Source organism: Zeus faber (assembly GCF_960531495.2).
Source record: "Zeus faber genome assembly, chromosome: 1".
NCBI lineage: Eukaryota > Metazoa > Chordata > Actinopteri > Zeiformes > Zeidae > Zeus > Zeus faber.
The window spans coordinates 49465104-49486315 of NC_137193.1; the positions used below are offsets into that span (position 1 = coordinate 49465104).

A 21212-nucleotide genomic window follows, 5' to 3' on the forward strand; every position below is an offset into this window, starting at 1 on the left:
CAGTTTAACGTTCTAACTCCACATTTCGGTATTATATATTTTACAGTCTTTTCATGTGTTTTCAGCGATGGTGTTCTAACTATGTATAATGTGTTGAGAAACAAATCACCTTCTTCACTTCACAGGGACTTTAACAAATAAATAAAGATTCAACATTTGTATTTGTCGTGAAGGTATTTCTAATTCGTGCCATATATAATTTCTTACCAGAGATTTAGAATAATAACCACGAAAGCTATTAAAAATCGAATCTACTAATGAGTTATAGCAGGTAAGAGTATCCCGTGTCTCTCAGCAGCCTCATTCTTCTGAGTGAGCATGAATCCCTTTTCCCTTGTAAGGGAGATGATGAATGTGACTTTAATAATAATCCTTCGTTTTAGGTCTGACACACATAGTGCAGCTGGACCTTGACCTGAAATACAGGACCAACATCAGGGACCTCTTCCAGGAGTTTGTTCGTTTTCCCCCTGGAGCTGTAATCGGTATCACCAGGGAGATGCAGCCAGTTTACAGGTAGGTAGAAGATGAGATATGGATTTACTGCCTCTATTGATTTCACTTGTGCAGAGCATCAAGCTATGGGATGGAACATACTTGAGAGATATTTTCTTTATATTATCATTTATGGTTTTTCAGTGATGGTGTGTTCCAAATTTTGCATTTGCAAAACAGTGATTTACATAGCAATGCCCACCAATCAGTGCTTAGCAAACTGTGCCCTACCGTATTTCTGTATAAGCCAAACAGTTCCGTCACCACGCTAAAAATGGCAGCCTTTGAGTTCTCTGGATATGATGAAATGATGATATGATGAAAATGGTTAAAATGTGTTATTGGGGGACAAGTAACAGTGACACGCTATCCCGAGCATCTGGAATATTATTTGGTGGGATCCTACAGTCATTAAGGGTGGCGGGATAATTGATAGCAAGTTGGTATGTCACAATATAAAGTTTGAAATATTGGAGTTTTAGCTGTCATACATTACTGTAAAGCTCAATATAATGGCCCCTTTTTAGATATGTTATCATAAATCCTCCCATATCACCCAGCCCCACATTTACCACTAATGCAGAGGACACCTTTGTCTGCATTTGTTTGGCCATTCGTATACCAATGCATGCATGTTGACTTGCCATGACGCCATTGGATTTTAGTATTGCTGGAATTCATAGTATGTTAACTAAAACCACCACACCGAAAAATCCATTGCCCCTCTAAACCCCTGACAGCTTTAATTTTTATTTAAATTCTTAAACCCTTTGCCACATGGAAACCGTAACATTGCTGGATAAAAAATACCCGGCAAAGGCAGTAGAGAGTCATTCCCACATTGCCTCCTTTACCGAAAATTTCCGTATCGAGTCTGTTCCCACATAGATGACTGTAACGGATACATTATGTAATGCTCGGGCGAGACTGAGAAACAGAATTGTTTTTTAGACCAGCACTTCTCTCCCCATCTCCCTGCCCCTTCCCTCGGCTGACAGAGAGGGGACAGAGCTCTCGTCCCCGGACGCAATAACCCTAACCCAAAGTTATTAAACCAGTGTGATCATTTTCAACCTGTCCTACACTCTGTGGAAGGAACGTTCTCCACCTTTTCTCCCTCTCCCTGTCCGCTCGCTCCCTCTGGCTCAGCACTGGTGTGCAGCCGGCTGGATAGTAAATGGCTAGTGCTCGATGTCCCCGCACCGCACCCCTAATTGTAAAAGACACTGGTTTGAGTGGCATTTTTAAGAAGAAAAAGAATATCATTTTAGAATATAAACACCGGTCTCCGTAGAGTCTGGATGTGTTTCAGTTTTTTATCTTTGCGGTCAAGCACCACGGTTCGGATCGGCCTCGCCATTTTTCTGAATGGTTTTTTTTCTTGCCGAAAACAAATAATTTTTAAATAATATGTGTACGAAATAAATATTTGTAAAAACCCTTTTTACCCACTTTTATGGAACATGAAGACTGGCTCCCTTTCCCACATGACACCAATACGGAACATTGCCAGTAGATTTATGGCTTTCAGTGCAAGGGGGACAGGGGCTTACGTAACTGGGTTCTTTATGAGTGAGAAGTTTCGTTCATATATTCAAGCACTGAATCATGAGCACCTCAAGGACTTCAGTCATCTATTGGCACATCATGTGTTCACTATTTCTGCCCTCCACTTGTTTAGAAAAAGGGATTCTTCTTGACACACATACATAGAAAGATTAGTTTAGGGCAACAGTATAAAGTGAAGTTTCTCAACCAACTGTTATTTCATATATTAGTCATGTTTCCTTTTAAATCTATCCAAAATTACAGCAAAATGTTTTGCAAGTAAAACCTATTGACCTCCCGTGGCTCCCTCCCGACACAACACTTTTGTTCCTAGAATGGGACGCACATGTGTATGTGACCAAATGAATGCCGCTTTGTAATGGATCTATTCCACGCACACAGTGACTGCTTTCCTTCATTCCATTTGAAGCCAACTTCAAGAGTAACAAACAGAATGGTAGAAAGCCTCAGTTGGACTTTTTCAGAGGGATAAAACAAATACAATGAATAAAATGGGTCTACCTGTAAATGTGAGGGAACAATGGCGATGAGATTGACTTGCCTTCACAATGTACTCATGAAGACAATATGTTGCTCAGCTGCTTTAGACTGAGGTCAAGGTGTGTGTGTGTGTGTGTGTGTGTGTGTGTGTGTGTGTGTGTGCGTGTGCGTGTGTTTGTGTGTGTGTGATCCAGGCCAGGGGGAATCTGTGTTTGTCAGCAGAGAGGTGGAAACTTCCATTTGAGTGGTGAGACATTCTGAAGGGGTTTTGTTGATGTCGGTTGGTTGTCTGTCCATCTCGCTCTCTTGCTTTTATTTTTTATTATGATTACTATATTATATTCCATTTTTTGTGCTTGTGCTGCTGAAATCAGGAGATACCACGTGCTGTATAAAGGTTTTTTTTCTAACTCTCTCTCTCTCTCTCTCTCTCTTTCTTTCTCTCTCCCTCTCTCGTTCACACTCTGTCAGTCTCTCTTTGCCTCACCGAACAGGGAAGGTTGTCAAAGCGAGGCTGTTTTGGAATACTGTACATTCTCCAAAATGAAAGAAAATGTAAACAAATGCAAACCATCTACATATGGGGCTCGAGGGGTATACCTTTAGTTGGATATTTCAGTGTTTTTTCTTTAAATTAATAAATGAATAAAAATAAACCGTCAATAGGGGAGGAGAAGGAGGCGTGGCCACTTTTCCTGTGTGTTTGCATCAGCCTTCCAACTGATTGTTTCCAGCCATTATGTTTTTGTTTTTTCCTCCATCAGGTGCCAGTCCCTCGGTTCAGCACATAGAAACATTCCTGTGAATGAAAGACTAAAGCCCCTTCCCCAGATGGAATCTGTAACATTGCTGGATAAAAATTATCCAGCGGCAGTAGGTAGTCATTCCCACTTTGCCTCCTTTATGTAGAAGTTCCGTATGGAGTCTGTTCCCACATAGATGACTGTTACGGATACATTACGCAATGCTCACACGAGAGGTTTCTAATATCACGTGAGACCAGGCAACAGAAACGGTTTCGTTTTTAGACCAGTGCTTTGCCCTAACCCAGTTTTAGTAAATCAGTATGATCAGTTTCAACCTGTTATACACTCTCTGCCTCAGGAGAAGGAACGTTCTCCACCTGTTCTACCTCTCTCTGTCTGCTCGCTCCTTCCAGCTCTGTGCTGTGATGCAGTCGACAGGCAAGTGCACCTCTCACCGCAAAACATAGGTCGAGTGTCTGAGTGGCTTTTTTAACTATTTTTTTTTTAATGATATAAAGACCTGTTACCGTAGAGAAAAGACGGACTCACTTTTTTCAAATGTTTTTTTTTCTCTTCCCGAAAACAAAACACTTTTGAAATATTTGTACAAAACTCACTATTTGTGCTTTATTTGGATTAATCTCCACCCCTACTTTACACCGATGTTACTGCTATCATTCCCACACACTTCCATTCACAGCTGTATTGGCATTTTTACCGGTAATGATACTAGGTTGAGAGTGGGGAAATCTATGGAATGACTTTTATGGAACATCGAAACCAGCTCCTTTTCCCACATGACGCCAATACCGAACATTGGCAGTAGATTTGCGGCTTTCAGTGCAAGTGGAAAACGGGCTTTACAGGGACAATTCATCTCTTTGAAGTGTCTTTGGTATTATTGTTAATTATGTTGATATTTTCTTTGACTCTTGTTTTCCTAAGGCTATAAATTATAAAAAAGTAATTCAAACTTTATTTCATATCTATCATGTTTCCTATTCGTTGCAAGATTGAAAATAAGGCCTTTACATTTCATTAAACGGCTACAAACCATTCAGAACAAATGGGGAGGCAGTTATTTCAGGCGAGGGCCCTAAACAATAAATTGGGTGTGAGATAAGTAGTTAAAGATGTGACTGGCTCTAAGGAAACCGTTTGTCTCGATGTTACATGCAAATCTTAAGGTTTAGTCATGCCTAGTCTCGCATAGCCAGACCTGTCTCCACACTTGGTCTGGCTCAACCCACTGTCATTCTGGTATAGGGGAAAAAAACTTGTTTGTATTTTTTAAACCAATTACAGTCGTCTTGGGCGGCGCTAAGCTCAGGATGCAACGACGGTGCATTCGACAAAATAGTGTCGAGTGGGAACTTGTTTTGGTGGAACCTTTGCATGTGGAAAGGCAAGCCCTGGTATTAAAGTGGATAAATCCTCGCAAATAAAACGGCTCGTAAAACAGTAAAAGACGTACACCTGCCAGCCACAACATTAAAACCATCACAAATAACCACTAATATTGTGTAGGTGCCCCTCATGCTGCCAAAACAGCTATGACCTGCAAGGCCATGGACTCCACAAGACCTCTGAAGGTGTCTTATGGTATCTGGTACCAAGACATTAGCAGATTCTTGAAGTCCTGTAAGTTGTGAGGTGGGGCCCCCATAGATCGAGCTTGTTGTTCCAGCACATCCCACAGATGCACGATCAGATTGAGATCTGATAAATTTGGTGGCTGTGGCAGACGAGGGGGGCGTGGTTAACCCACAGTCTGCAGGTGATGGTCAGCCTATTTAGAGCTGATTGCCAGGACCCAGCTGGGAGAGGTTTCTTACCTGTTGATTTGTCTTTCAGTTGGGATCGTGTGGTGCAGGTTGCTGCAACGCCTGTGGACTGGACCGCGACCAAGGAAACATGGATACTAATTATTATTTTATTTTATGTTCCCAGTTTTAGCCAGCAAGCCTTTTTGTTTTTCAAACTTTAATAAACTATCGCCATATCGGTGCTTCACTGCCGGAAAGAGTGTCTCCCTCCCTAAACCCGTAAATGTGGGCAGAGACTCCCCCAGAGGCCAAGTCAATACCTTGAACTCTTTTTCATGTTCCTTAAACCAGTCCTGAACATTTTTTTGCAGTGGGGCAGAGTGCATTATCCTGCTGAAAGAGGCCACTGCCATCAGGCAATACCATTGCCTGATGCCATGAAGGGGTGTACTTGGTCTGCAACAATGTTTAGATAGACCCTGCAGCACAACACTACATTAAGAGGAAGAGCAGATGCTGTGTTCTCACACCATTGTTTTTTTTTTTAATTTTTTATTGCCTCCAGACGATGAGTCCCCTATCTCAGCAGCAATGTGCACACCGGCCCCAAACCAGGGAGTAATTTGGTGCATGCAGCAAAAATGCGGTGAATGAGTAAAGCCTGGTTTATACCAGCCCAAAGTGCGTGGGCGTGAGGCAGTGTGTGATGCAATTGACGTCACCAGGGGGTGGTGCCATGGCGCATGGGGACCTGAGCGAGGTCGCACATCTCCAAAGTTTTGTGAGTTGGCGCAAGGAATGCTAGAGGGGTTCCCTGGAAATGCATTGGAAGTGATGGGAGTTCAGTGGTTTGCTGTTTTATTTCTGATATGTTTGCCAAAATTGATCGGCAGCCCAAATTTTTGTTTGTTTAATCACCATAAACATCAATTCCTCCTTGGCATAATCAAGCTCAGATGCCCTGCATGCAGCCACGTTTGCTGTCTAGCGCTCTTCTTCGTTTACTACTTCCTGCTTCACACCGTACTTTCTCTCTACTGCCACATGTGGTTTCTGAAAATACTGCAACGGAGAATGTGCCTGGTAACACCCTGCACTGTCTGTGTGGGCGGTGCCCCGCTTCCTGCCCACTCGAAGATATAACCAGGGATTAAGGGTCAGCTGTATCAGCTGTATCCATTGCATGTGGTTTGTTGTCGTGTTGTTTTTGTCAATTATCGACACAGTACTGTGTGTGTGTGTGTGTGTGTGTGTGTGTGTGTGTGTGTGTGTGTGTGTGTGTGTGTGTGTGTGTGTGTGTGTGTTTCAGCATACTTGTGTCTTCTTTCTTACATGTGTCTATAACGGTTTTTACACCAAAACTAGTGGGTGTGCCCGGATTTAAAAAAAATACGGGTAAACCCACTAAAAATAGGCAATTGACGCATTTTCAATTGCCAGAGTGGCAATTTTTCTGGTGTGTCTGGTTCGATGTCGCCATTAGGCGGAAAAGGGCCGTGTCATGGTTCCAGTGTGATTGGTGGGGGACAGTAGAAGCAGCACGAAGTATCCATGCCCGCATCAGCAGCCCCTGATGCCAGTCCTTCGGGAGCCTCCAGTTTGGAGATTGGCTTGGGGCGGTACTGGAGTGGCTCTAAGCCCTGGTGGGGATTCACTTTTTTACCTGTGCTGTCAGTATGCTGGACATACAATACGGAGTAATTGTATGTCATTGCATCTAGGACACAGTTAGTCTGCAAGTGGAGTTCAACTTCTCAACCTGCAATAGCACTTTAATCATAAAGAACTGCTGCAATAACTCTTTCCTGTTGATGACCTGTGGGATGACAAGAGCACAGCCTTTTGTTACACAGAACCACCACCAATCCCCCTCTTTGGAGAACTATCTTACCATGTTTTGGTCTTTAAACAACTAATCACTACTCCAAGAGGGAGAGAATCACCATGGGTGAGACAAATAAACATAGAAACAAACATGTACATGGAAAACATAAACACAGAAAGATCAGACAGCAACATGTCTAGACAAAACAGCTAATTAAGTATATTTTAAAGGCTGCTTATTACATTTTGTATTTATCTGTAATAGGCTAGGGCTGCCCCCCGAAAGTCGTCGAGTCATCAGTCAGAAACCCGTCAGTCGACTGAGATTCTTCAAGTCGATCAGTGGGGTTTTTTTGTACATACAACTACACCTTTTTAGTAAAGAAAATAAAAATATTGTCATTTCTATTTTTATGGATTTGAGGTGATCCCTACTCTGTAGCGTCAGTACCTCACTCTAAGCCCCTCCCGGACCCCATTGTGGAGAATTCCAACTGTAATTGACAGCCTTTTGTTCTGGACCTCTGAACTGCCCCTCAGGAATACATTTTTTTCATGAAAAGAAAATCATGAACAATATACTTGTAGTCAGATGGAGAGAGCTGGAAAGAAATCCAATTTAGTGTGGCTTGCATGTCATCAATCTTTCACATGCTTTAAAAGCACTTTTTGTTTCATCTACTTTTCCTGAGGTGTGTTGTGTGAGGATAAGATGAATGTCTCACCTTTTCACCTTTTTCCACAGGTAGGGATGGGCAATATGAAAGAATTTGTACCAATATTTCTTCACATCCATTGATCTTTGAATAGTCTCACAAATCAGACTCAGAAAAATGTCTGGGCGGGATGGGAGTGGTGCGTTCGACTTTCTTTCGCTTCCTATATGTTTCGAACAATGTTGTTGCTGGGGGCGGGGATCTGTTGGCACACATTACATGGAATGCGTCCCTACTGGAAACTTTATTTCAGACCAATATTGCAATTAGGGGGGCTAATGGGGGGTAGCTCAGGAGGTAGAGCTGGTCGTCTAGTAATCTAAAGGTTGCTGGTTCGATCCCAGGCTTCTCCTACTAGCATGCTGTAGTGTCCTTGAGCAAGACACTTAACCCCTAATTGCTCCTGATGGCTGCGTCCATCGGTGTTTGAATAATTGTAAGTCGCTTTGGATAAAAGCGTCTGCTTAATGTAATGTAATTAAGTATACTGCTACAAAATTGTTTTAATTCCTAATCTTCTTTATTATTCAGTAAGCACAAGCAATAAATCTTTCTATGGTATGACCAACACAACATTGGATACAGTCAATCTATAAACTGCTCTTTCCTGTAGGCCAGGCCTACATGTTATGATGAAGTTAGATTAATTGATTTGAATAAGATATCTTTATTTAACTATTGAATTGTAAATAAAAACACCTTCAGTCACGGTAGAATATTGACTCATTGATTTAACTTGTGTTAGGTGTTTGAATCTGAAAATGTATATTTAAAAAATATGCAGTGTTTCAGCAGGAATTTATTATTTTTTGTAAAAATGTTGCGCACATATGTCCACATACATCAACTTTGTGTGCGCAAGTTAATGAGCTTTGTCCGTGTGCCACCCCATGTGCTCAGGGACAGCTTTATGCTCATTAAATGGTGCACTAGGCGGCCGGCCATCTCACCTATAGGAAGAGCCGGGCCTTAGACAGCCCTATAATATATGTCCTTTTTTTTATGGCACCCATAGCGTCCTATTACATAAAATGTCGGTTTGAATTTGATTAATTGTTCAGCCCTTCTAGAAACAACCTGACCAGTGAAACCATAAAATTAACACGCTAATTGAAACGTGACATGGCTGACCATTGATAACCAGTGACTAAAAAACCCTTTTAGAAAAGGACTGCTGGGATCCGATGGCTAATAGCGAACACAAACTCGGCCAGCGCTCGTAAAATTAACTTTAACCGTAGCCAGTGGGAAGACAAGCTAAAACATCCTATCCAGACACCAACGTTTTTAGACAAAGTTTCTGTCAAGGTTTCTAATCGTCAACACTGTGTAGACCACTGACACTGTAGAAATACACTTACAGTGGGGCAAAAAAGTATTTAGTCAGCCACCAATTGTGCAAGTTCTCCCACTTAAAAAGATGAGAGAAGCCTGTTATTTTCATCATAGGTAAACCTCAACTATGATAGACAAAATGAGAAAAAAAAATCCAGAAAATCACATTGTCTGATTTTTAAAGAATTTATTTGCAAATTATGGTGGAAAATAAGTATTTGGTCAATAACAAAAGTTAATCTCAATACTTTGTTATATACCCTTTGTTTGCAACGACAGATGTCAAACGTTTTCTGTAAGTCTTCACAAGGTTTTCACACACTGTTGCTGGTATTTTGGCCCATTCCTCCATGCAGATCTCCTCTAGAGCAGTGATGTTTTGGGGCTGTCGCTGGGCAACACAGACTTTCAACTCCCTCCAAAGATTTTCTATGGGGTTGAGATCTGGAGACTGGCTAGGCCACTCCAGGACCTTGAAATGCTTCTTAGGAAGCCACTCCTTCGTTGCCCTGACGGTGTGTTTGGGATCATGCTGAAAGACCCAGCCACGTTTCATCTTCAATGCCCTTGCTGATGGAAGGAGGTTTTCACTCAAAATCTCACGATACATGGCCCCATTCATTCTTTCCTTTACACGGATCAGTCGTCCTGGTCCCTTTGCAGAAAAACAGCCCCAAAGCATGATGTTTCCACCCCCATGCTTCACAGTAGGTATGGTGTTCTTTGGATGCAACTCAGCTTTCTTTCTCCTCCAAACACGACAAGTTGAGTTTTTACCAAAAAGTTCTATTTTGGTTTCATCTGACCGTATGAAATTCTCCCAATCCTCTTCTGGATCATCCAAATGCTCTCTAGCAAACTTCAGACGGGCCTGGACATGTACTGGCTTAAGCAGGGGGACACGTCTGGCACTGCAGGATTTGAGTCCCTGGCGGCGTAGTGTGTTACTGATGGTAGCCTTTGTTACTTTGGTCCCAGCTCTCTGCAGGTCATTCACTAGGTCCCCCCGTGTGGTTCTGGGATGTTTGCTCACCATTCTTGTGATCATTTTGACCCAACAGGGTGAGATCTTGGACAGGTGTCTTTTATACTGATAACGAGTTCAAACAGGATCAGTTCAAACCCTTCACTTGAGAGTTTGGTAAGAAAAGCAGTGTGATGCTAAAGATGGCTCTGTGTGCTGGCAGGTTAGCTGGAAAGACAAGGGTAGGAATACTGATCTCAGGTAAAACATTATAAAGAAAAGTTGTTCTAGAACAAAGACACAGGAAATACAGTATATCAGAACATTTTCACTGAGAACAAATTAAGGATCAAATCGTTGGGGATCATTGGCTGAAAATCCCAATCACATATGACGTGAGATAATTTCTATTACAGGATTCTTCATAGGACTAGTTGTTAAAATCCCTAAATTTTCAGCACAACAATTGAGAGGGTTAGGAATGTCATCTTGGGTGGGGTGAGTTTTTGCTCAGATCAAGGGCCATCAATGCGACACATCTTCAGTTGTGTGCCCCGGCTTCGTTGAGTGTTTCGGCCATTTATCACAAGACACCCTCTGCCGAGGTTTGCCCACCACAGGTTGATCAGACCTGAGTGTGTGTCGCACGGTGGCACCAACATGATTATTTGGCAGCCTATGTTGCGTCCCTACGTTTCAGCCACAGCCAGTGACTGCTCCGCTCGGCTGCAGTGGCAAGTTCTTTTATTGCCTTCCTTTGGGCCTGCCCTCTGATCCCTACCTCCTTCAAGAGCCTTGTGGTGGAATGGGCTATAAAACCTCTGCAGCCCAACTCCACTGGCCACATCTTCACGTTCCAGCCCCGCCCCTCTGCCTCTGCTGCTAAGTTGGTATACCACAGCCTCTTCCGTTCGAATGCCTCATCAATGGCCTCCTCCCATGGGACAGTCAGCTCAACGATAAAGACTCGCCGACAGGACTTGGACCAGAGGACAAGATCTGGGCGCAGGTTGGAAACTGCAATTTCGGGTGGGAAGGTGAGCCTCTGCATTCAGTGGGCCAGAGTCTGGGAGTGATGGCTTGGTCCGCCGTTTCTCCCCTACCCGCATGAAGGTTGTTCTCCGTGGGAAGGTAGTCTGGGCATTTAGAGGCATGGCATTGGTGTTTACCCTCTTGTTCTCAATTTCGGCAGCCAAGCATTTCAGCACTTGGTTGTGGTGCCAGGTGTATCTTCCTTGTGTTAAGCTGGTCTTGCAACCCACCAAGATGTGTTTGAGGGTTGCTGGGGCTGCACACTGGAGACAGGCTGGGTCCTCTCCATACCAGAGATGTAGGTTGGTTGGGGAGGGCAGGACATCATAGGTGGCTCTGATGATGAAACAGCCTATTCGACTCCATGCCCCACATCTCGCTCCATGTAATTTTCCTCCTCTCCATGCCATCCCACTTAATCCAGCGGCCTTGCTGGATGCCTTGGCACACCTGGCTGCTTCCTCCTGGTGGCGCACCTCCTCCACAACCATATGCTGCCGTTCGGTTGGAGTAGCCTTTTGGCATGTGGGTGTTGTTGTTGCCAAGCCAAGGCCCCCTCTGTCATGTTGCACATGCCCCACTACATCCCAGTGCCTGAGGGCCGTGTTTGCCACCGCAACTGCTGCCGATTGCTTCCATTTCCTCCCCGTTGTTAGGGTTGGAGCAGCACCTCTGACAAATGGATCCCGGGATTCTGTGAGAGTCATCTCCAGCCTTGATTTGGCACATTTGTACTCCTCCACCAGGCTTGAGATTGGCAGCGAGAGGGTTCCGCTGCCATACAGGCCAATGCTGGTAAGGCATCTCGGCAGTCCAAGCCACTTCCTCACTTGTGCATTTACTAGCCTTTCTAGCCGATTGGCATGGGATAGAGTGACCTCATAGATGGAAATTGGCCACATGAGACGGGGCAGCAGCCCCAACTGAAAGCACCACAGCTTCAGCTTCCCGGGGAGAGCAGTGTTGTTGATCTGTTTGAGGCCAATGATTGTATCCTGCCTGAGTTGTTCCACCTGCTTTGAGTCTTTGAGTTCTGCGCTATACCAGCGGCCAAGGCTTTTGATAGGCTTCTCCAGAACTGTTGGTGTTGGCTCGTTGTTGACATGGAACCTCTCATTGGCAAGCTGGCCTTTGACAATGGAGATACTGCGGGATTTGCTGGGTTTAATCTCCATTCGTGCCCATTTGATGTTTCCCTGGAGTTTATCCAGCAGGCGTTTGGTGCATGCGTTTGTTGTTGTTATTGTTGTTATGTCGTCCATGTACGCCCTGATTGGAGGAAGACGCAGCCCGTTCTTCAACCATTCCCCTCCAACCACCCATCGGGATGCTCGAATAATAAGCTCCATTGCCATGGTAAACGCCAGTGGAGAGCTGGTGCAGCCCGCCATTATGCCTATCTTGAGGTACTGCCAGGCAGTTGTACTGACCTATGCTGTAACACAGAACTGGAGGTCTTGGAAGTAGGCTTTGCCCAGCCTTGTGATTCCCTCTGGGACTTGGAAGAAGTTGAACGCCGTCCACAAAATCCCATGAGGCACTGACCTGAAGGCATTGGCAAGATCTAAGAAAACCACATGCAGGTCCATTACAAATTCTAGGACATTCTACAAATGTAAGTAACTGGTCAAAATGATGCTCAAAAAAAACATTGAAGTTCATAAGAAATAATACCCTGACCCTTTATGAATTATCTGTGTTTATTGGTCATGTTTATGTTACACTGCCAAACTGCATGTTCTTCTATGCTTTAGGGGGTTTTAGATGAATCCAGCTGTTTATTTGAGGCATTTCGCTAGAGCAGTGGTCTCAAACTCAAATCACCTGGGGGCCACTGGCCAGATGTCTTTTAGGGGGGCTGTGTTGAACTTCAAGTGAAAACTAGCCTGTTTTCTTTTTTTGGTTTGTTTTGTTTCATTTTTCTCAAGCACATTAGTGAATTGTCTAGAAATAACTCTCGAATGATCGATTTTATTCTATTTTATATTTTGAAAACAGTAAGTCCGTGTGGATTAATTTTTATCAATATATTATCACAATCATATTTATGTTCAAACTTTTTGCACTGTTGTATTTTGCATCCAACCTCACAGAAAAAGAGCCTGAAGTTGCTGTTGTTTCGTGTTGTCCACGGTTGAAAAATCATGGAGGCATGCCGCAGCCATGACGCGGTTCAAAGATAAAATAACGGGACTATTGCGGGAGTTTGAGACACGCTTTCAGATTTTTGGTGAACTGGAGAAAGACTTCAAAGTTTTTTGCTCGCCATTCACCGCAAATGTGCTTGATCTGCCCGTCAACATCCAACTTGAAATAATAGACTTGCAGTGTGACTCAGATTTGAAGATCAAGTTTGCCGCAGCTGGCTTGGACACATTTTATCAGTATCTTTTGCCACGTTACCCCAACTTGACAGCCCTTGCTGCAAAAGTGTTGTGCATGTTTGGAACCACATATCTTTGTGAGCAAGTTTTCTCTGTAATGAGCATCAATAAAACAAAGCTGCGCTCAAGGCTCACAAATAAGCACTTGAATAACATCCTGAAATTGGCTACCATTCAGGATGTGACGCCTGATATAGATGCACTTGTGAAAGCTAAAAGATGCCAGGGTAACCCCGCTTAAAATGCTGCATGAGATACTGCACCCTGATATAGTTCTGTGAAAATGATTGTCTTCTGTGGAAATTTAAAGAAAATGAACAGTGTGATTTACTGTAATAATGTCAGTCACTTCAGTTCATAAGTTTGGTTTGTTGAAATTGTTCATGCATCGCACAGCTTTTATTTTTCTATCAAGAAATAGTGTAGCCTACAAGGCAGGGAGTAAATCAACCCTCTTGAATAGTTTCTACCTCGGTTTGTATGGTTTGTTGAGTTAGCACAGGATTAATATGTGGAAATGACAAATGAGGTATTTGATACATAAGAGTTGTTTTATTTATTTATTATTTATTTTGTATTTTTTTTCAATCCCAGATAGGCTCTGACTTAAAGTTTAATGGCTTTCTAGATAGACTGAGACGAAGTCTAAGTTCTTTTTGGAGTAAAACAAAACAAAGAATATTTTATCCTCAGAAGAGGGTCAGACTACAGTATACTTATAGAGTTATTTCTATGCTAACAAATGGGATGTTTGATTGCTTATGCTCATACATGCATGACACTTTTTTTTCACCGGCATGTTCTGCAGTGAAGAACATCTCACTGCATTCTCCACTATCCAGCATCTACATGGAATAGAGCATTTGTTATTTCTGGAAGAGTCCATTGAGCCAGAGAAGTCTGGTTAAGCTGTATATATACTGTAGCAAAGAACGCAATGCATTGGACCATTGTTCTATCTTGGGCATCAGAAATATTACATATTCACTGCTAAGCAGAATGTGTTTTAACATCACTTTATTTTGGCACCTTTTCAAAAATTTGTGACCCACCACAGACTTTATGTACATTTGGTCGCATTTAACTTTTTTTGTATCATTTGAAAGTGAATAATCAGAGCTTCAAAACAACTTGTGCAATTTGTACTTCCTTGTGAAATCAAGCAAATATTGTTAAAGCTATAACTTGTTAATGACAAGGGTGTTGCAAGCTGTGTTTCTGAGATAATCATCTTCAAAGTTTTCACCCACACTTGGTTTCATTCAGCCAGCTCCGAGATTGCAAATGGCTTGGAGGACAAACAGAGCCACATAGCTACTTGTCACATGGCCACTTGACACCCTGCTGAATGGGGACTTGACACCCTGCTGAATGGGGCAATCATTGCATTGTTCTTGTGTTTTGAGGGAGTGTTGAACAGTGTCATTGACACATAGCATCTTTTGTTTTTAAAAAGGCTTTTATTTAACAGTAAGAATATACATGTTTTATAAAAGTGGAATTATTTAGGACTTTAAAGGTGTGGACAATGCAACAAAATATAGAGTCTATCAATGATATGAGTCTGTATATCAACCTCTGTGTCATTTAATATATAAATGTGCGTAGGCCAATGTCTTCAAAGTTCTTGGAGTTATTATGTGGGCTAACCCCAACCCTACCCCAGCTACACTCTGAGAGCCTGTTTTGGGCCTCTTTTTGTTTTCTTTTTGCCCCTGGCTGCATTTGCAGGTAAACTTGAGAATCTTGTGCATTACTACTTGTTCATAATCTGCATCACCAATCTCAACGGACTTCATCACATCATCAACTTCTTCCGTTGTAACAACAACGGGCGTATAGTCTGTCTCCGATTGTTCTTGAAAATATTCTGTGTCATGTTCACATTCAGGTTGAAAACCGCTGTTTGAAATGTCATCCAAGTCCGGGATAATATCAGATTCAGCTTACCTGTCGTTCTCAGCTTCGCTGTCGGACAACTGACTATCATCGTGGAAAATTCAGAAATTCCAGTACGCGCTGCTTACACTGACTTGGAGCTATCGCACTGGTCAGATTAAGGTCTACGATATGGTTTAGATCTTCTGCCACCGTCTTCTCATAATCCATAACAACACCAAAACGGAAGTGACGTTAGCGTGACTTTTTCGTTGGGATACATTGCTATACGCCCCCTACACAATGATGTCTCTGTGTGTGTAAAAGTAATACAATTTAAAGGTTGAACTCTATCAAAACGGTTTCACATTGTGACTTCACATGACATGGAATATTGACGAATGATCTTCACCTGGACTGTCGCTTTAAAAGAAACGACCGATCGGTGTTGTTCAGCGCTATTCAGCATCTTGGTAAGTGAACTGTCTTTCCCCGTAAGTGAACCGTGTTTCCCCATGTAATCGAATGGGAATATTTAACTCCACGGTTTAACATTTTTCTACTATTTATAGATCAAACTCGATTTGGAAAATACGTTGAGATAAAAAAAAACAAAGGAATACGAATGTGGAAAAATCAAATTTTTAAGTTATTTGGCTGCCTCTGGCGATTTTAGAAATGAGCGACAATTCAGGTTTTGCTGTGGTGATCACATTTATTTTTCCCATCCTGCAAGTGTTTCTGTTCAACACCAACACTGGGCCATACCCAGGAGTGTCTGTAGTTTGACATGAGTACCCTCCTCACTTTGTGCTTATTTCCATTGACAGTGTGCCGCTTTCTTCCCTCACCTTCTAAAAGATTCTCAGACGCTCTTATTTAAACTTGGAGTCACACATATCTCAACAAAAATTGTGTTTTCATGCTCCCACCACCACCACCACTCTGCTTCCAAGTTCCTTTGAACTTCAGCTTGTAGTGTCATCCGGTGAAAGCCAAGCGTTTAAAAAAAGTAAGACCCTGTTGTTTCCGAACTACCGACATCCTTGTGGGATCACTATGCTTAAGCACTGTCCTCAAAGCCTCCTTTGGAGAAGGATGAGAAGGGAGTTGGCACGTGGAAAAGGAGAAGAAGGCACATAGAGAGGCATGCACTGCATTTTACCCTGATCTGCTTATTTTTTTTGCTTTTTACCCTGTTTTCCACAAGAAGGAGGTATGTGGTACTTTGTTGAGCCTAAGTGCTGTTCAGTCATTGGATTGTACATCTAATCACGTATACATTCTCTGCTACACACTCAGATCACAAAGAATCTCCAATATCAAAGAAAATAGAGTTGTATACTTGTACTGACAAGCACGTTATCTACACGGTCAGACCTGCATTTGGAACATTCTGTTGGTATTGAAAGCAGTTCCAGATTGCACCAAATTTATTTTCACCTTAATTTATTCAGTTATGATGAAAACCTGGATACACGTGACCCATGTGGTTGACTCATGTCATTACTTTTGTGCTTCTCTATTGTATAGCCGAAAAGTAAGAGTAGTACTGAAACTACCAGTAAGGTTTTTTTGTGATTGTACTGCAGTTCCAAGTTCCAAGGACAGGGAAATGGTCTGTGACCACCACCTGCAGAACCATTCCTCTATAGGGGTTGTCTTGCTCATTGCCTCTCATTTCCACCTGTTGTCTGTTCCATTTGCACACCAGCAGGTTCAATGGATTCACAATCAGTGTTGCTTCCTAACTGGACAGGTTGATATCCCAGAAGTGTGATTGACTTGAAGTTACATTGTAATGATTGTGTTCCCTTTATTTTTTTGATCAGTGTAGTGTAGTTTATCGACAACCAGCGATATCCGTTTACCCTACTGCCGGTTCTCCTTCAGGATGTACCCCATCCTTCTGTCGGTCATTGATCTCCCCGGGAATTGAATGTTAACACCCAGCGTGGTTCTTTTCAGCTCCTGTTCTTTGCTTATAACCAGCTCCTTGTGCTTGAAGTGTTCAATGACGGAGCAGGGATGGTTCCCCACGCAGTGTCCAAGTTGGTGAAATGGTGGGAGGTGACCTGCTTCACGGTGTCCATGGGGAGTTTCAGGGCGATGTGGGGGGGAAGTCTTCACCCTGTTTTCACGGGTCTCGGTGTTGTTCTCTGGGATCCCCGAAAAGATGAGGTTGTCCCGCATTCTTCTGGATTGGTCTCTTTCATTATTTTGTTGTGTTTTTTTAAAAGAAGCTCTGTTTTGAGACGCTTCACAGAGGTTTTTAGATCCGCGTTGTCTTTTTGCATCTCACCGACCATGTGGTGCAGGAAATCAAGGCTGGTTTTGATGATAGAAATGTCTTGGAGGAGCAGACCAAGCATGTCCAGCTTCATGTTAATGTCATCCAAGACACTGACCTCTACAGCACTGGGAATTAGATCAATTAGATCATCTGTATTGGTAGCTGAGTCTGCCTTCTTTCTTTTCGCTGGATTGTTACGGTCTTGGCCCTCTTCCATCACATACTCATTATAATAATAATCAATATAATTCTCGAGGTCCTCCACTTTGGATTTGCTTAGTGGTTTTTTATATATATATCTATATTTTGCAATTGGCTTTGTCATTTGTTGTTATTGAGTTGAGCAGATTGTCAGTGTTTTAGTTCATGCGGCTGGGCGGCGCCATGTTGGATCTGTACTCACTTTCGTATTCTCGCAAGATCACATCATCTCCTGAGATCACAGCATCTCTCCATCCATTCCTCCATCCACTTTAAGTAGCCTTAACTCACTCCATGCTGTATCGGGTACTGAGCTGAAATTGGAAGAAGGGTGGAGATTGAGACCATCTGCCTCTCCCCTGAGGCAGAGAAAAACTGGTGGTGCTCCCTTCGGCTTACGACAGCAAAGCAAACACCCTGTCGGACTCCCAAGCTTCTTACCTCACATTCCACCGGCACAGTAGCTGCTTTGGAAAGACATGGACTGCCTTGGTTACTTAATTGAAGGTGTTCATTTTTACGATTATGTTGACATCTGAAGCTATATTAATGTCAGGACAGGGCTTGGCTTTTGCTTTGCAACAAATGCAAACATTTAAAAAACCATTTAAGTATTATGAATTCAACTAATAATACCTGTCAAACTGTTTATCTTTTTAGGTACAGTATATGATCAGCGAAAGAAATGCAGTGATAATTGAAATCATTATTGCTATTTTTTATACCTATTTAGGATTCAATGTATTGGCAGAAGTGCTCGTTGGCGAAGGCCTTTGGCATTTGGCATCTTCTTGTTTTGGAGCCCTAGTGCTCTTTGTGTAGCATATGGGTCACAAAAAAATAACTTTTATAACTGCAGAGCATTTCAACACATTATTATTTTTTGTTTTACATCAGATTTGTCAAGTTTGAAATTTTGTCTGTTTTTGCTGTATTTTTTACAGACTACACACAACAAATTTTCCCCAAAAATCTATGAATACACCTTACACCTTTTACACACATTCATATTGCAGGTTACTATTGTAACTCATGCTTCTCTAAAGCATGGTGTTGCAGTGTCCAAGCTATATCCATTACAGAGTCTTGCTTTGAATTACCATATTTTTCTTTTTCGTTTTTCTTCACAGACACACATTCTGGCAATACCGCAAAGAGAACCCTCAGACTAAGGTAGGAGAACCTCCCCCTGATGGCCTGCCAGGATTTAACAGTGGGGTGATGTTATTGGACCTCGGGGCCATGAGGGCTTCATCCCTCTACAACCATCTGCTGGAGCCGGGAAACGTGGCAAAGCTGGCAGACCAGTACCGCTTCAGGGGTCACCTTGGGGACCAGGACTTCTTCACCATGATTGGCATGGAGCACCCTGGGCTATTCTATGCCCTTGCCTGTGGCTGGAACCGGCAGCTGTGCACCTGGTGGCGGGAGCATGGTTACAGAGATGTGTTTCAAATGTACTATCGCTGTGACGGGCCGGTGTATATCTATCATGGAAACTGTAACACTCCCATACCGGATGATTGAGGTATGGGCTACAAGAGAGACAAATCTTTTTTTAAACCACTTTTGATTGGATGGGAGTCTGAATTGATTTGGTGGTTTGCTTACTGTGATATAGGAGCAGGGAAATCTTTTATTGTATGTCCCGTTCAACCTCTGCTTCTGCTGTCACTGACTATGCCAACTGTTGGTCAGGAGGGCTGCTACTGCCACCTTTGGGACTCCTGCAACCTTAATTGACATTTTTACAGCGTCAGTCCTTGCCATCAACAACACAATGTACTGTGTATACAAGCAATACATTCCTGAAGCATTGTAATGGAGAATGGAAATTAAATGTTGAATACCTAGCGAATCTACCTAGATTCATCCATTCTTGGACCAGGTAAGCCTTGCATGCAAATACGGTATACTCAACAGTGAGGGTGCTTAAGGAAACACAACTCCTACCTTGTTCTGCAGGAGATCACAGCAGTTGTCTTCTCTCTGGTGGACTACATGGTCTCCAGGTGCAGCACACTGTCTTGGTTCCATTCAAGCCTCAGTCCATTCTCTCTGTGGGTCAGAGTAAAGAAAATAAAATTGATACGGTACGTCTGTAAGCCATCATGACGACGATGACTGTAGTTGACACCCCTAGCCTGTATTTCGGAGAAGCCCAAACAAACAAACATCCACGAACACACACACACACACACACAAGCACATTTTAGAAAAACAAGGTCACGTCAGGAACGTGATTGCAGCTGCTGACCCACTTTCCAGTTCTCTTGCTGTGCTCGCTTGAACTGTCAGTTTCAAAGAACTGCCAGCAGTCAATATCCATCACTTGACACATAGAGAAAAAAGTCTAAAGTGATCCCGCAAACTCTCACAGATAGAAACAATGCACTTGAATGCCCTGCACTCTGTCAGCCAGTGTCCCTGCAGACAATTTGTGAATTGGCTTTGAACCTGCCCTTTCTTCTTTTCGGTACACATCATTACTTGGAAATAAACAACTGAATAAATAAACTAAAAACGCAACTGGAAATGCAAATGGTAGAAGGTGGTGAAGTCATCAGCAGTTTAATTTATGAATTGCATGATGCAGCAATCCAGTCACAAACAAGTTAGAAATAACAGTAAAAAACAATGCATTAGATCATTCATGGTTAAAATATGGATTTTTTTATTATTAAAAGATGCTCTAGCAGTTAGATATGCAGGCTTTGTGCGGGGGGAAAAAAAATTCCAATCCAGGAAGGGCTGAATAGGAGTTACTGACTTTGCTCAGCCACTACCATAAAGCTACCTTTGAGCAAGGCAGTTTACCTGTATATGTCTAAAGGTCAGTACAAGCATTCCACTCCAGTTATTATCCTTTCAATTCTCAAACCCTCTCTGCACTTTACAATTTAATTGGTGTTTAATGTGTATTTGCATGTCATTCTATGTGTCGTAGAATTCATTGGATTTTGTATCCTCCTTCTCCCTGAAGATGGACCGCTGACATTGGATGGTTCTCCATCAGTGACTGGGATGTGCAATGTTGGGGTTTTTTTTTTTTTTTTTTTTTTTTTATCATCGGTGTGGTGACATAATCTGCTTAGCCCACAGATGAATGAATTTAGAACAGCCCCTTTATATTAGAATGCTCCTCTATTCAGTACCAGAGCACAAAGACGATATGGTTTTTCACTGACAGGATCGTGGTTAGGTAGAGCCTTCCCTCTTTGTACCATGTACTGAAATAACTCCACAAACTCATTAATGGAGCATCAACACAGTTTCTGATGGCTTTTTATTTCTTGGGATGAATTCTTTGTCTATTTGTGTCATAATTTGTTACTCTGTGGATATGTAAAATGTCTGGTTTTCTTTGGTCAATAAATTTTGATAAAAACAAATCAAATCAAATCACTGTGTTGTACTATTTTGTCTGGTTTTATATTCCGCTGCAACAAAATAAGGATGACATCCTTTCCTATGTCAGATTTTATTTTTACACACAATTTAGAAGCTATTCTTTGAGGTGGTATTTTTG

At 42.5% G+C, this 21212-nt stretch overlaps 1 protein-coding gene across 1 annotated transcript in view; it reads left to right on the forward strand.

Moving 5' to 3' along the window:
- xxylt1 (xyloside xylosyltransferase 1) overlaps positions 1–20984 on the forward strand; it is a 42535-nt gene extending 21551 nt beyond the window's left edge. The window contains exons 4-5 of the mRNA XM_080018202.1: positions 384–516; positions 18814–20984. Coding sequence (XP_079874328.1) covers positions 384–516; positions 18814–19210 — 530 coding nt within the window. The 3' untranslated portion in view covers positions 19211–20984. The remainder of the gene's footprint in view (positions 1–383; positions 517–18813) is intronic.
- The last annotated feature ends 228 nt before the right edge of the window (positions 20985–21212 follow it).